Here is a 13,172-nt window from a genome sequence, read left to right as displayed (position 1 = left end):
TCTATGGCCTTATCCATTGATGGGGACCAGCGATGCTGGTATAGTCGTCTTTCCAGTTGGTTCACCCGACTGGGCCTCGACTTAGACCGGTTGCCTCCTTTTCAGTACAGCCTCGACGCTCCACCATCTCCTCTCTCCCCCACTGACCAGGAGGTCAACCGGCTCATTCGGGCGGATCTGCTCCAGCTCCACACCTGGCGGACATGGTTTCTTCACTCCAAGCTTCCTATGAAGCTCGACTTCTACCGCCGACACTGCCTCCAGATCTCACAGGAGGGCTTCATCACACCTTCGGGTTACACACAACTTCATCTACCACATGCGCTCCGGATCTCCCTCGGTCAATTTAGGGTCTCGTCACACCGATTACGGATCGAGAGTGGACGTGCAGAGGGTATCCCTCGAGAGGACCGCCTTTGCCCACTTTGCGACTTATAGGAGATCGAGTCGGAGGAGCATTTTGCTTTCAGATGTCCTATCTACTATGCCATTCGAGGCCGATACCACTGACTCTTCCGCAACGGATTCGGCTCCCTCCCACACATGCTACAATTCCCCGATCAGCGGTGCCTTGCCGCTTTCTTACGTGAGATGACCCGCCACCGAGATACTTCTCTCCAAGCACGGCGACACGAGCAGCACACACAGCGTGAGGACACCCAGCGGCCTATCACTGACTTCTTTCAGCCACAGGATACCTCTTCTCAGTCTAGCCGACGACGCGGACGTGAGCAAGAGCCAGAGCCACGACAGTTGCGTCAGCGGACAGAATCACACATCCAGGTCCATGACATCTCGTCTCTCTCTCGGCCCGCCCCTCTGGGGTTACCGTTGCCCTCATCCACAGGGCCACCCGCCGCCCCCGACGACCGAGCTCGACTAGGCCGCGTGACGTCAGAGGCCAATCATCTATCGCAGGGTTTTTTTCGACTTCCCATTTGACGGCCCCTCTATGATTGGTCTCTGACGATCACCACCTGCACATGTATACTGTATCTCCCCCCTCTGCCCCTTTTTTTTTTGTGCCCCCCCCTTCTTCTTCTTTGTATCATGTGGAGGTAGACACATATTTTTTGTATCAAGACTAGACACATAGTCCTTCATAACCTTTTTTTGTAGAAACAGTTGGTTGGCCCGTTTTTAGACCACCACCGTTATGCTCATTGTATCAGTTATCTTTAGTCTCATAGACCTTCACGGTCTCCCGAAGACTTTAATAAACTTTCTTTCTTTCTTTCTTTTATGGCACTTGTAGCAGGAGGAGATCAGAGGTGCTAGTATGCACATAGAGAGAGATGGTTTGAGCGACTGGGGCTCCACATGGATGCTCCGTTCTCTCCCCTCTTATCACACGAGGTCAATGAGGTTATCCATGAGGATCTACTACAGCTACACACTTTTCAGACCTAGTTGGAACCAAGTGAACTCCCAGTGAAGCTTAGCTTCTACAAAGATCACTTCTTACATATCACAGCAGAGGGTTTCATTGACCCACCAGGAGACACACAGATTCACCTACCCCATTCGATGAGGATCTCTCTTGGGCAGTTCCGGGTCTCTTCACACAGACTTCGCATCGAGAGTGGCAGAGCAGAGCGACTACCCAGGGAGTGGCGCATATGCACACTATGTGACATACAGGAGGTTGAGACAGAGGAGCATTTCATCTTCAGGTGTCCTGTGTACTATGAGATCCAAGGACGTTTCCACTGCCTCTTCAGAGATAGTTATGGGATTTTAGCCCATTTCCTCTCCTACCCAGACCAGCGGTGTTTGGCAGGTTTCATTCATGAGGCACTTAGACACCGCGAGAGGATACTCCGAGCATGGAGACAGGAGCAGACTTCTTCCTCGGTTGATCCCTCTCAGAGCTCTATCACGGAGTTCTTTCAGCTAGATCACATGGACCCCAATGAGACGAGGCCTCGACATGACCGTGACCCGGAGCCCGTGACCCGACAGCTCAGACAGAGGGTCGATACACAAATCACACTTGGAGACATCCCCTCCTTGTTTAGAGTCGGCGACCGACGGGGGTCACAGTAGCCCTGGTTAGACGTAGAGCTACGACCAGGAGACATGCCAGGACCGCATCTCTGAGTGGCGGACAACACTCTATTGCCGACTTCATGCCTCCACTGCCTCATCTGTCCTGATATCTTGCTGTTGCTGGAGATGATGATGATATTGATGAAGATTGATATATAGTCGACCATCGACATGACTATGTTGTACTTAGGACTTAGTACTACCATTCTGCATTTTTGCATTTTGCATTGGTATGGACGCTTGTTTAGTAGCTCCACTACCACAGCTCGTGGAATAAGGATTTTCACAGTGCTCTAGATATCTGCGAGGGTCTGGGTGGTAGAAGAAGTCTGAGCTCCTACAGTCTGCGCGCATCTGGAAGTCTAGATATGCCAGCCTGTGATGCTCCCTATGATCTCCCAAACTGGGTGCCGAGGCATCGCTCCTACATCTGTCTCTGTCAAATGCCATGGGAAGCTGTCGACCCATCGGTCTTCCGAAGACTTTAATAAACTTTCTTTCTTTCTTTCTCTCTCTCTCTCTCCTTCCATGCCTTGCACTGTTTGTCCTTGCCAGCACATCCTACCAGAGCTTCAGCACTTTCAGACCCACCTCCGAGATGCCCTTCAGATGCTTCACAGGAAGGACGAGACCATTGCTCTACTTACAGCTCAGGTTGCATCTCTTACTGATCGAGTGACACAGCAGGACCGGGAGATCTTGTCTGTTAGAACAGATCTTCAGGTCTTACAGGCGACTCATAGGACTCTTGCTGGAGAGATTCATGGACACACAGAGCGAGTGCAACAGATCGAGACTCGCGTTCAGCACATAGACACATCTCCCACTACAGCAGTAGCAGCGGTTGAGGAGCATTTGACCTCCCTTCAGACAGAGGTCCAGAGAGCCACAGAGTGGGTGGATGTCGTCCGCCGTCAGCCATCACAGCCTCAGAGATCGACTGTATCAGCTACATTGGCCGAGTCACAGCAGAGGGCCACAAAGGCCCTCAACATTCGCATTCGTGGTATCTTGCCCTCGGAGACAGAGTCCACGATGACACAGGCTGTGACCTTTGTCTCTCAGACATTGGGAGTACAGGATCATGGCATAGTAGGAGCATATAGAGTCAGGAGAGATCGTACTAGAGAGCAGCCCCTCATTATCAGATTCAGAGATGCCCAGGCACGTCTAGCTGCCCTCAGGAGGAGAGGGACACTCAGAGACCACCCACAGATTTCCATGGACGAGGATCTGACTCAGATACAGGTTGAGGAGCGCAAGGCGCTCATGCCTCAGAGAGACGCAGCCCGAGCTCAGGGCAAGTGGGCAGTGATCAGGGATGGCAGACTCATCACAGGCACCTTGAGGCGTGCTCCCACAGTGCCTAGGGATGACAGACCAGCAGATATGGCCCCACCTCCACCTCCTGCTCCGACCGCCTGACGGGACAGGGCTCATGGGACACACCACCTGTCAGATAGTCTACGCATTGCTGTATGGAACTGCAATGGTTCTTTTACAGCACAGCCAGGCAATCTACGGGGGGCTTTCTTTGGGAGAGATATCATCTTTTTCACAGAGACACACGAGAGTCCAGAGAGACCTTTGCCACGAGTGACAGGATATACATGGAGATCTGCCTTCAGACAGCACACTCGAACATTTGGAGGGAGAGGATCTGGAGGAGTGGCCATTTTGTACAGAGAGCATCTCGATCGGATCATCACAGTGGAGAGAGCGGATTCACATGCCCGATTCTTGTGGGTACGCATCCACCGCAGAGCCTCTCAGCGAGATCTCTTTATTGCAGTTTGCTACTTCCCCCCGGCGCAGTCGTTTTATTCTTCCACTGGACCAGGCCAGTCCATATTTGAGGATCTCTCAGCGGACATTGCAGATTTTTCACATCGCGGAGAAGTCATCCTCTTAGGAGACTTCAACGCGAGGACCTCAAACAGACAGGCCCTCACTTATGACTTCATGGAGGATCCGGTCATACTTCCGGCATCTCACAATGATAGCCTCTGTCGGACTTCATCAGACTGCACAGTACAGCCCACAGATCAGGGACGTAGTTACTGGAGCTCCTCACCTCGCACAGTATGGTCATTTATAACGGCTTGTCCAGGTGGCCACAGTCTTCCATGCCTACATTCTCTTCTGCTTCTGGGCGTGGCACTAGCGTGATCGACTACATCATAGGTCCCCCGACTCTAGTCCCTTCCATCCATAGCCTTACTGTTAGCCCCTTCATGCCCTCTGCCGACCATGCACTCATCCACTTTACTTTGACTCATGTCTCCCATGACCCACCCCCCCCTCGTCATCACGACCGCCAATCCTATTATGAGGTTCATTTCGACCACCAGTTCGATGATGTATATAGCCAGAACCTCAGCCGCCTACTCCGTCCTCATCTATTAGATGCTCTACCATCCACGCAGGACCGGTGGGAACTTGTACATTCTTCACTCGTTTCTGCCGCCCACATGTCCTTCCCTGCCACGTGTCATTCGTCTAGTCCCCCACCGGTTAGTCTTGTTCCTTGCAACGGTTGGTATGACGAGGAGTGTAAGGAACTCCGCAGGAAACTTCACCTTGAGACCAAGGAGAAGTCTCCCCTCCTTACCGACAGCTGTGACTCCAAGGAATTCTGGAGAAAATTCCTCCGCTCGAAGTCTCAGAGCCCCCTTACAGATCCACGTGTCTGGTCTGCATATACTTCAGCTCTATACGATGTTCCAGATCAGCCAGCCATCGATTTATCCCATTCCCCTAGGCCAGCTTCATCTATTCTTTTCACACCAGAGAGTGTCCGTGCAGCAGTCCACCGATTGAAGAACGGGAGAGCTAAGGATCATGATGGATTGCAAGCGGAGTATGTAATCCATGGGATTGATGCCTTAGATTTTGTTCTTTCCCGTCTCTTCAATGAGTCTGTTTGTACAGGCCTACCACAGTCCTGGTTAGGCAATACCATAGTACCTATCCACAAGTCGGGGGACCCTATGGAGCCGTCGAATTACAGGACCATCATGATCGGCCACGTTATGGCCAAGATCTTTGCATCAGTTTTGGAAAGCCGTATAAATGACCATGCCGAGACGACAGGACTCAGAGCCAGAGGGCAGGCTGGATTTCGTAGGGATCATTCAACACTTGACCACATCCTCACACTTAGGGCACTGGTGGAGGAGGCGAAGTCACGAAGGCAACGGCTTTATTGTTGCTTCGTGGACTTCAGGAAGGCATTTGACACAGTTCCGCGATTCAGATTGTTTCAGAGGATTCGCCAGATGGGCTTTAGTGGAGAGATACAGTGGGCTATCATGGCTTTGTATGAGAGGGTCACTGGTCGGGCTCGGACACGTGAGGGGCTCTCAGAGGAGGTATGCAGCACGATTGGGGTGAAGCAGGGCTGCCCGCTCTCTCCCACTCTCTTTGGATTATATATTGATGAGCTAGAGATGTTTGTACAGATGACAGGCGGTGTGGGCTCTACTCTCTCAGGATCCTCCATTCCTATCCTCCTGTATAAGGACGATGTGGTTCTCATTTCCTCTACTGCTCAGGGCCTCCAGGCACATATTGAGGCACTCCACAGGTTTTGCCAGGACAGGGGGTTGACCGTAAACCTTAGCAAGACCAAGGTTATGGTTTTCAACACCTCTGATCGTATTTACAGCACGGATGAGTTTTACTTCACTTATGACGGACAGCCCATTGAGCTTGTTAGAGAGTACACTTATTTGGGGGCAGTTTTCAGGGGACCGGTCTTCACCATGACATATGCAGCACGAGATAGGATTAGTAAAGGGTATGCTTCGTTGGCTCATCTTGAGCGTCAGTGTTTTCAGTCCCACTTTCAGCATCCCGATACGAAATCCTTGCTTTTTGATACATTGGTGAGACCAGCTGCGATGTATGCAGCTCCTTTCTGGGCAGGAGACCTCGGCGCTGCAGATTGGAAACGAGTAGAGAGGTTACAGATCATCATGTTCTCTCGGCTCATTAGGGCCAAGGCTACAGTTCCGCACGAGATCATGCTAGCAGAGTTTGGAGCTACTCCCCTTGCATTGGATGCAGCGTTTCAGTCGGTCATGTATCTGCACAGGGTCAGGGAGTTTGGAGACTCAGCAGCAAGCAGAGCTCGGTTGCCATGGTTAGCACTTGCATCTTCTATGGAGTTGGCACGATCAGGGACCCGATACTGCTGGTACTTCAGACTCACTAGGTGGCTCACATCCCTTGGACTAGACATGGATAGACTGCCTCCGTTCCGATACAGCATAGATGCCCCTCATCTCGAGTTGACTCGCCACGAGCTTAGCCAGGTCACGAGAGCAGACTTGCTGCAGCTTCATACGTATCGCACTTGGATTTATCCCACGCAGCTTCCGGTGAAGATGGCCACATATCGTGACCACTTCCTTCGGATCTCAGAGGATGGATTTGTCATCCCACCAGGCTATACAGGTACCCACATGTCCCACTCACTGAGGATTGCCCTCGGCCAGCTTAGAGTCTCTTCGCATCAGCTCGAGATAGAGGCTGGTAGGATGCGACGCATGGAGGATGGACGGCGACCAGGCCGAGAGACCAGGATCTGCCCTTGTTGCACCATGGGAGAGGTGGAGTCAGAGGAGCGCTTCATTTGCAGATGCCCGCTATATTATGAGATCAGAGGTAGATTCCACTGTCTCTTCACGGATGGCTTTGGACCTCTCTCACGAGTGATGGACTACGAGGATCAGCATTGCCTAGCCCTTTATGTCAGGGAGGCCACTATGCTTCGGCGAGACTACCTCAGAGAGCACAGACCGGAGCGTGATAGAGCCCAGCCTCATAGAGCTCAGGCACACGCCATACCAGAGGACAGAGACCAGGAGGAGCACGAGGACGGCAGAGCCCACACAGGACACATGCCTCCACCATGTGGATGTACATATGAGATGGTTTGTAGACGCCGCAGGATCTTGTTACATAGGGGACGTACTCGCCGCTTCATCTCCAGACGATCCAGGATGATGGCAGCATTTCGGAGGAGACTTACTCATGGAGATCTCGCCCCACCAGCCGCTCACCTCACCTTTGCCCAGATTTGTACTCTCATAGCAAGAGGCAGAGTCGATGGACAGGATTTCCAGTATTATTTTGGTTCTCAGACTCCGTGACACCTGGACTTGTATCTTTGCATTGGCATATTGTGCTCATCCCCCCCATTTTGCACCCGGGGGCGGTTTCCTTGCATCTAGTTTACTCTGTATTTAGGCTCAGATTTGACATTATGTACTTTCACTTGCATTATATTGCGTAGCACTTAGATGATATTCGACGATGCCTCTTCTTTGGGGCACGTTGATTTTGTGCTATCTTGTATGCAGAGTTCTTGATGTCCCATGGGCCCATTTTGGCCTCTAGTGGACAATAATACACTTTCTTTCTTTCTTTCTTTCTCTCTCTCTCTCTCTCTCTCTCTCTCTTCGCTAATCATTGTTGATTGTCACTGACATTGACCTCTCGTCGTCTCACTGATCGTTGCCCTCCTGTTGCTGCCCATCTGCCCTCCCGTCACTGCTCATCTGCCATCTCGTTATTTACTGCCTGTTTGCACTCCCATCGTTGCAGCTAAGGCGCCTTCCCCATATGGACATAAAGGAGGTTTAAATGGGCCTATCATTGGTCACCATGAGCAGATCTTTTATTTTCAGCAGGAAGTTCATGACTTAAAAATGCAATTGGCAACTGTAACAGCTAAACTCTAATTTTTCGAAGGGCCTGGCAAGCAGGCAATCATAGATGAAGTTGTGAAGGCATGTAAGGCTTTCCTACCTACTCTTCAACTAGTCTCCATAGTTAAAGATTTCATTCACACTGAAGTCCAAACAATCAAGAAGGAAGTTAGTATGGAGGTTGAGACAAAGTCAAATAAAACTGACATTCAAGAAGAGATCAAGGAGCATGAAGCCAGATGTGAAAATGCATTGAAGATTCGGATAGGACTCCTCCCTGAAAATTGGTACAAGGATGAGGATTCTTTTAGTGAAACTCTAGCACAGGTCAAAGCAGCTATGCCCAACATTGAATGCAAGGATGATGATGAAGATCATGATGATGAAGAGGTAGCAACAACTAACATCAAACACTCCAAAGGACATGCTATCAACACTCTCAAGTCACGTAAACTCCAAACCAAGATTCTCTGCCAATCACATAACTGAAAGGGACAAAGGTATGGATAGCTGAGGATCTCACACGAGCTCTACTGAAGAACAAAGCGACTGAATTAGCCAAGGTTAGAGCTGCAAGGGAGGATGGAAAACAGGCAGTATACCATCATGGCAATTATCAAAGAATTCAAATCCAAACCAAACGACTCTCAGTCTTAAATTGATGTATGGCCGATTATATGTTTTTTATGCTTTATTAGATGTAGCTACTCTAAATAGATAGAGCTCAGCTTAGCAGTAGAGGTTGGCGGCCTTCCAGAGCTCCACATTGGGATTCTTTTCGGATTCCTATAGAGATGCAAAGGAATTTTTGGAAGAGGCTCTGGAAATCCCTCAGGAATAGAAAGATCACTCTTTTCTTTTGGCTTTCTATTCACGGAGGGATTGCAATGAATCTGTAGAGATCCAGGTTCGGGGCTGACTCTACTTTTCCTCGATGCCACACAATAGTTGAGTCAGTTCAGCATTGCCTTTGGGAGTGCAGACAAGCGAGGACGATTTGGAAGGGTGTTGCTAGGATTCTTTGTATTTTTCATGGAGCACCCTTCTTCATGACCTTGGGATCAGTGGCATGGTTATCTCTCACTGGCCCTCAGGTGTTTTTCGAGGGACATGACTCATATTCAGCCGTCATTATACGACTACACTATACGACTACACTCTGTGGACTCATGTTCCCTTCAGGATGTTCCTTTCACTCCTTTCAAAGCTGCTCATGCCTCAGTAGACACATCATGGGAGATTCTGGCTAGCATTACAGCATGGCATATATGGAGGGCCAGATGTACGGAGGCGATGGAGGGTTCACAGGTTCATGCCTTCCAGTCTATGGTGGCCAGGATATGGACTGATACTATACATACTCTGATGGCCATCTGGTCAAGCATGCAACGATCCTGCAGAGCAGCTATTGCCAAGAGGGCTACCTTCTTCAGAGTTTGGAGACGATCTCCCTTCTTCTCTGAGTCTTCTTTAGGGTTGAGGTGGCATTTTCAGCCTCCACCTTTGATTTTTTCTAGCTCCTTTTGAGCTGTTTATTTTCTTCTCATGCATGGCATGTTGTACTCCCGCATTAGAGCTTGCTCTTGCGGTTTTCAATCATACTTAATGAAGTGATCTTTTGAAAAAAAAAATAGATAGAGCTGCTTTTTGGCACTCTATGGAAACTGCCATGTGCCCTCCCTAAAGTTGATGGATGAGTTGGTTCTGTGCTGTCCTATAGACCTGTTGGTCTCCCGTGGACATTAATAGGCTTTCTTTCTTTCTTTCTGGGTCTCAGATGCATCGTCTCCTTGCGAACTGTCGGTCCATGCTATTTGATTGACAATATGTCTTGAGCAGCTGGTTGCTGTGTCATATGGCCTTGTGAAGGAAGATCACTACTTGTAAATAGATAGCATAACCCTGCTAAAACAGGGCTAAATGGAACAGATCTCCGGTCAACTTATCCAATGGGAGGGTGGCAATGAGTACACCTAGCTCTTGTATGTGTAACCTGCATGTTCTCTTCATCCTTTTCACCAATGGATCAGACACATTTCCCCATCCATGCTCAGCTTTTTTGAGTAGAATTAGTTATGGCTTTGCTCTCTTTAAATACTGTTTTCAAAGATTACATAAATTCCTTCTTTCCATTTTCTACTATATATAGATTTTACGTGCATGTAACAGCTTGAGAGTTTTGATTGCTAATAGGGATTCTTTAGTTGAGGTACACACACAGACAGACAGTTTGACAGAGCATGAGAGCCATAATGTGAAGTTTGATCATTGATGTCAGTCTTTGCTCCTGTCTGTGTGCAAATTTGGTTGCATTCTTGAGAAAGTGGCCGCACATTATGCGTGACTGTTTTATGTCACTCCCTCAGGTGTGGCAGTGTGGACCATGTTCTTTCTCCTGCATGTGTCACTGCACATCATCAATTGTCCTCAATTCACATTGCAAATAGATTCTGTTATATCCAATTGGTCTCGCTAGCTTTGAAGAATTTTCTTGAGCAGAGGTTATGAACCTTATAAAACATATGTCAGTCATTTACATGATGCGGTTTTTATTTTTCATCAAATTTTGTACCTTAAATGTCAATATGGGTTAATCTGTCTCCAGATTCTCAGCATGGTAAAGGCTTCATTGGATCAGTCTATTGAAGGTTTGTTCCAGCTTTTCTATATCTGTTCCTCCTCTAAAATGCATGCCACTACAATCCTAAGCTGATCCTTACCATGCCACTCCCAATCGGTTGTTCTGGGGCAGTATCCTGGGCAGATCTTATTGCTGTAGCTGGGGCAGAGGCAGTAGCAACTTGTGGTGGGCCTGTAATTCCTGTCAAACTGGGCCGGCTGGATTCCATGTATGGTGCAAAAAAATTCCTCATGAGTGAAAGTCTCAGCATTGACAAAACTTCGGACTGATGTGCAATGATGGTTTTGTGTTTGCAGCTCTTCAGATCCTGAGGGAGAGCTCCCATCAGAGTCTTTGAATGCTTCAAGCCTCAAGGAAAACTTCTTTAGAAAAGGATTCAAGTATAACGAGACCCTTCCTATACTTCTTACTACTGTCCTGTTAAAAAACGAAACTGCTCCTTTCTGTTTCTTATTTTGCTGAGGCCCTGATTTTCCATGAATGAATCTCCTTAATGCCTGGTTGCAAAGCTAAACTGAGTCCATAGTTCAAATTGTTTGCTTTTTAAATCCTTACACATATCTTTTGCTTATGCTGGTAGGACACAGGAGTTAGTTGTATTGTCTGGTGCCCATACGCTTGGCAATAAAGGATTTGGGAACCCTTTGGTCTTTGACAATTCCTACTTCAAAGTCCTCTTGCAGAAGCCCTGGGTTCAGAGTGGTGCGTAGACATTTCTCAAACTTTTTGAATTTATGTTTGAAATCGTGCTCCTTTAGAATTCAACATATGGCCACGTCTTGTTAGATGACTTCATTGTGTCCTACAGGTGATGAAATGGCTTCAATGGTTGGACTTCCCTCTGACCGAACCTTAGTAGATGATGATGAATGCCTCAGGTGTGCATTTTGCCCTTTAAAGGTTTTGGTGCTCGCTTAAAGATATGCCTTTTAATAAACTGTTTCCCAAGCGTTTAAGCAAATACATCAACGTGAGCCATGGGGCACTCACCACCATAATCATAGTGGAGTAGGCTGTCAGGTTCAGATTTTCTGCTCCCCCTCAACAAAAAAATTTCCATATATAGGAGCATGGAGTATATGCAACTCGTGTCGGCAAAGAGAACTTTCTGCTGACTTGATCTGATTAATGTACCTTGAGAAGTGTGGTGTCTGAATGATTTATGCAGCCATTTGGGAATCAGGCCACTCCAATGTAGGGATCCTGGCAAACCTAGGCAGTTCTAACTTCAATCTCATCACATAAAGATAGGAGTAGAGCCCTTTGGCGTATGCCTTAGTGGAGCTGCTTAGAATCTCAGTCTTCCATCCCCACTTACATAATTTTTAATATCGAGCCTCTTGCCTCGTCACGTACCTCTTGCATTTGAGGGCTGGCAGTTGTTCTGCAGCAGTTCAAGTACGTGCCATTGCTTAAAGGAAATATCTTGATTTGCATGGTGTGGCTGTGTCCTTTGTCAGTGGGGGATTGTGAACACAGTGAAATATCTTCTTGAGAGGCGAGTTGGGCTGGGAACTTGGTTTCTCCGCCTAGATTGCTGAGGCCAAGAGAAGACCGGACCACACAAAAGAGGCTATGCCATCATGGGATGCAATGAAAAGAACAAGATGATATGCTTCTCTAAAGGATCAACATGGTGGCCGAAGGGATCATCTTGGTGAGCTCTCTGCTCCTGGCCTCACCCCTACCAAAGCGACCCAATTGCCTAGGCTTGGTGCTCTCTCTTTCCTCCGGGCATCAATTTACAAGCTCCAGGTCTTTCACTCGCTTTGGAAGGTGAGCTCTCCTCTCCAAGTCTCCATTTTCCCATGCTGGGCATTTCTTCGAACTGACTGGCATGGGTTTAAAAAGTCATTATTGCTCTGCAGAATAATCATCTTTTGATAACAGACAGGGCAGTATCCAATACTTGAAGGCATGAGAAATATATTCTCCTCCTTTGTCAGTATTGGGTATCTTGCATTTGCATCCACTTTAATTTGATTTGAGCTCTTGATAAGGAGGAGAACACTTTTACATTTTCTTTCATAGGAGAACTTGTAGGACTGTTCTTGGACCCTACCACATGACTGTGCAACTGAATTCATGGATTCATCTAGATATATGAGCAACTGAAGTTTAGATCTCACTATTCATACTTGGAGGAAAACACTTGGCAACTTCCCGACTGTGACAAAGTGACTGGATTATTCTATGTTAGGTGGGTGCTCCACCATGTCATGTTTTTGCATGAATAATGAACTTCAGTTACTGGAATATCGTCCAAAGTGCACAGGTGAATGTCTGATTCTATCAGTGCTAACTGAACTACAGGCTCAGCATCTAGCTTGAATAGCCCCCCTTACTCTGCACCATGTATAGGGCCCATTCCTCTATATATGGGTCATTTTAGCTCTTTGAAGGTCTTCACTTTTTATCTTGTCATCATTCCATGTATAGGGACCATTCCTCTGCACTGAAGGGCTTCACTTTTGTACTTGTCATCATTAAACTCAACCACCATCTGCTGTTTTACAATTGGACACAGACATCAATTTCTTCTTAATTTTGGCGAGTACTGTACACATTGATGAACTGGATTTTACTACTTGGTAATTCACCAATACTTCGTCATACCATTAGTGCCCTTTTTGTCAGACTACATCCTTCTGTCATGCACAGGTTAAGAAGGCTAACAAACCAGTCCTTCCTAAGAGTTATGTGTGTGAAATCAGACTCCAGGAATCAAGTAGCATGTGCCTTATCATGGGCAACAAAAGAAGCACCAT

At 47.8% G+C, this 13,172-nt stretch overlaps 1 protein-coding gene across 3 annotated transcripts in view; it reads left to right on the top strand.

Annotated features, from left to right (window-relative positions):
* APX6 (ascorbate peroxidase 6) overlaps positions 1-13,172 on the top strand; it is a 98,212-nt gene that overhangs the window by 73,447 nt on the left and 11,593 nt on the right. For all 3 annotated transcript variants that reach the window (XM_087372845.1, XM_087372844.1, XM_087372842.1), the window contains 5 exons: positions 10,369-10,411; positions 10,516-10,612; positions 10,701-10,784; positions 10,985-11,106; positions 11,213-11,282. In XM_087372845.1, coding sequence (XP_087228971.1) covers positions 10,369-10,411; positions 10,516-10,612; positions 10,701-10,784; positions 10,985-11,106; positions 11,213-11,282 — 416 coding nt within the window. The remainder of the gene's footprint in view (positions 1-10,368; positions 10,412-10,515; positions 10,613-10,700; positions 10,785-10,984; positions 11,107-11,212; positions 11,283-13,172) is intronic.

This window comes from Dipteris shenzhenensis, chromosome 3 (assembly GCF_047967505.1).
Source record: "Dipteris shenzhenensis isolate YYH24624 ecotype China chromosome 3, Dip_SZ_1.0, whole genome shotgun sequence".
Lineage (NCBI taxonomy): Eukaryota > Viridiplantae > Streptophyta > Polypodiopsida > Gleicheniales > Dipteridaceae > Dipteris > Dipteris shenzhenensis.
The sequence above is the reverse complement of the archived record's forward strand: the minus strand, read 5'-3'. Positions and strand labels throughout refer to the sequence as shown.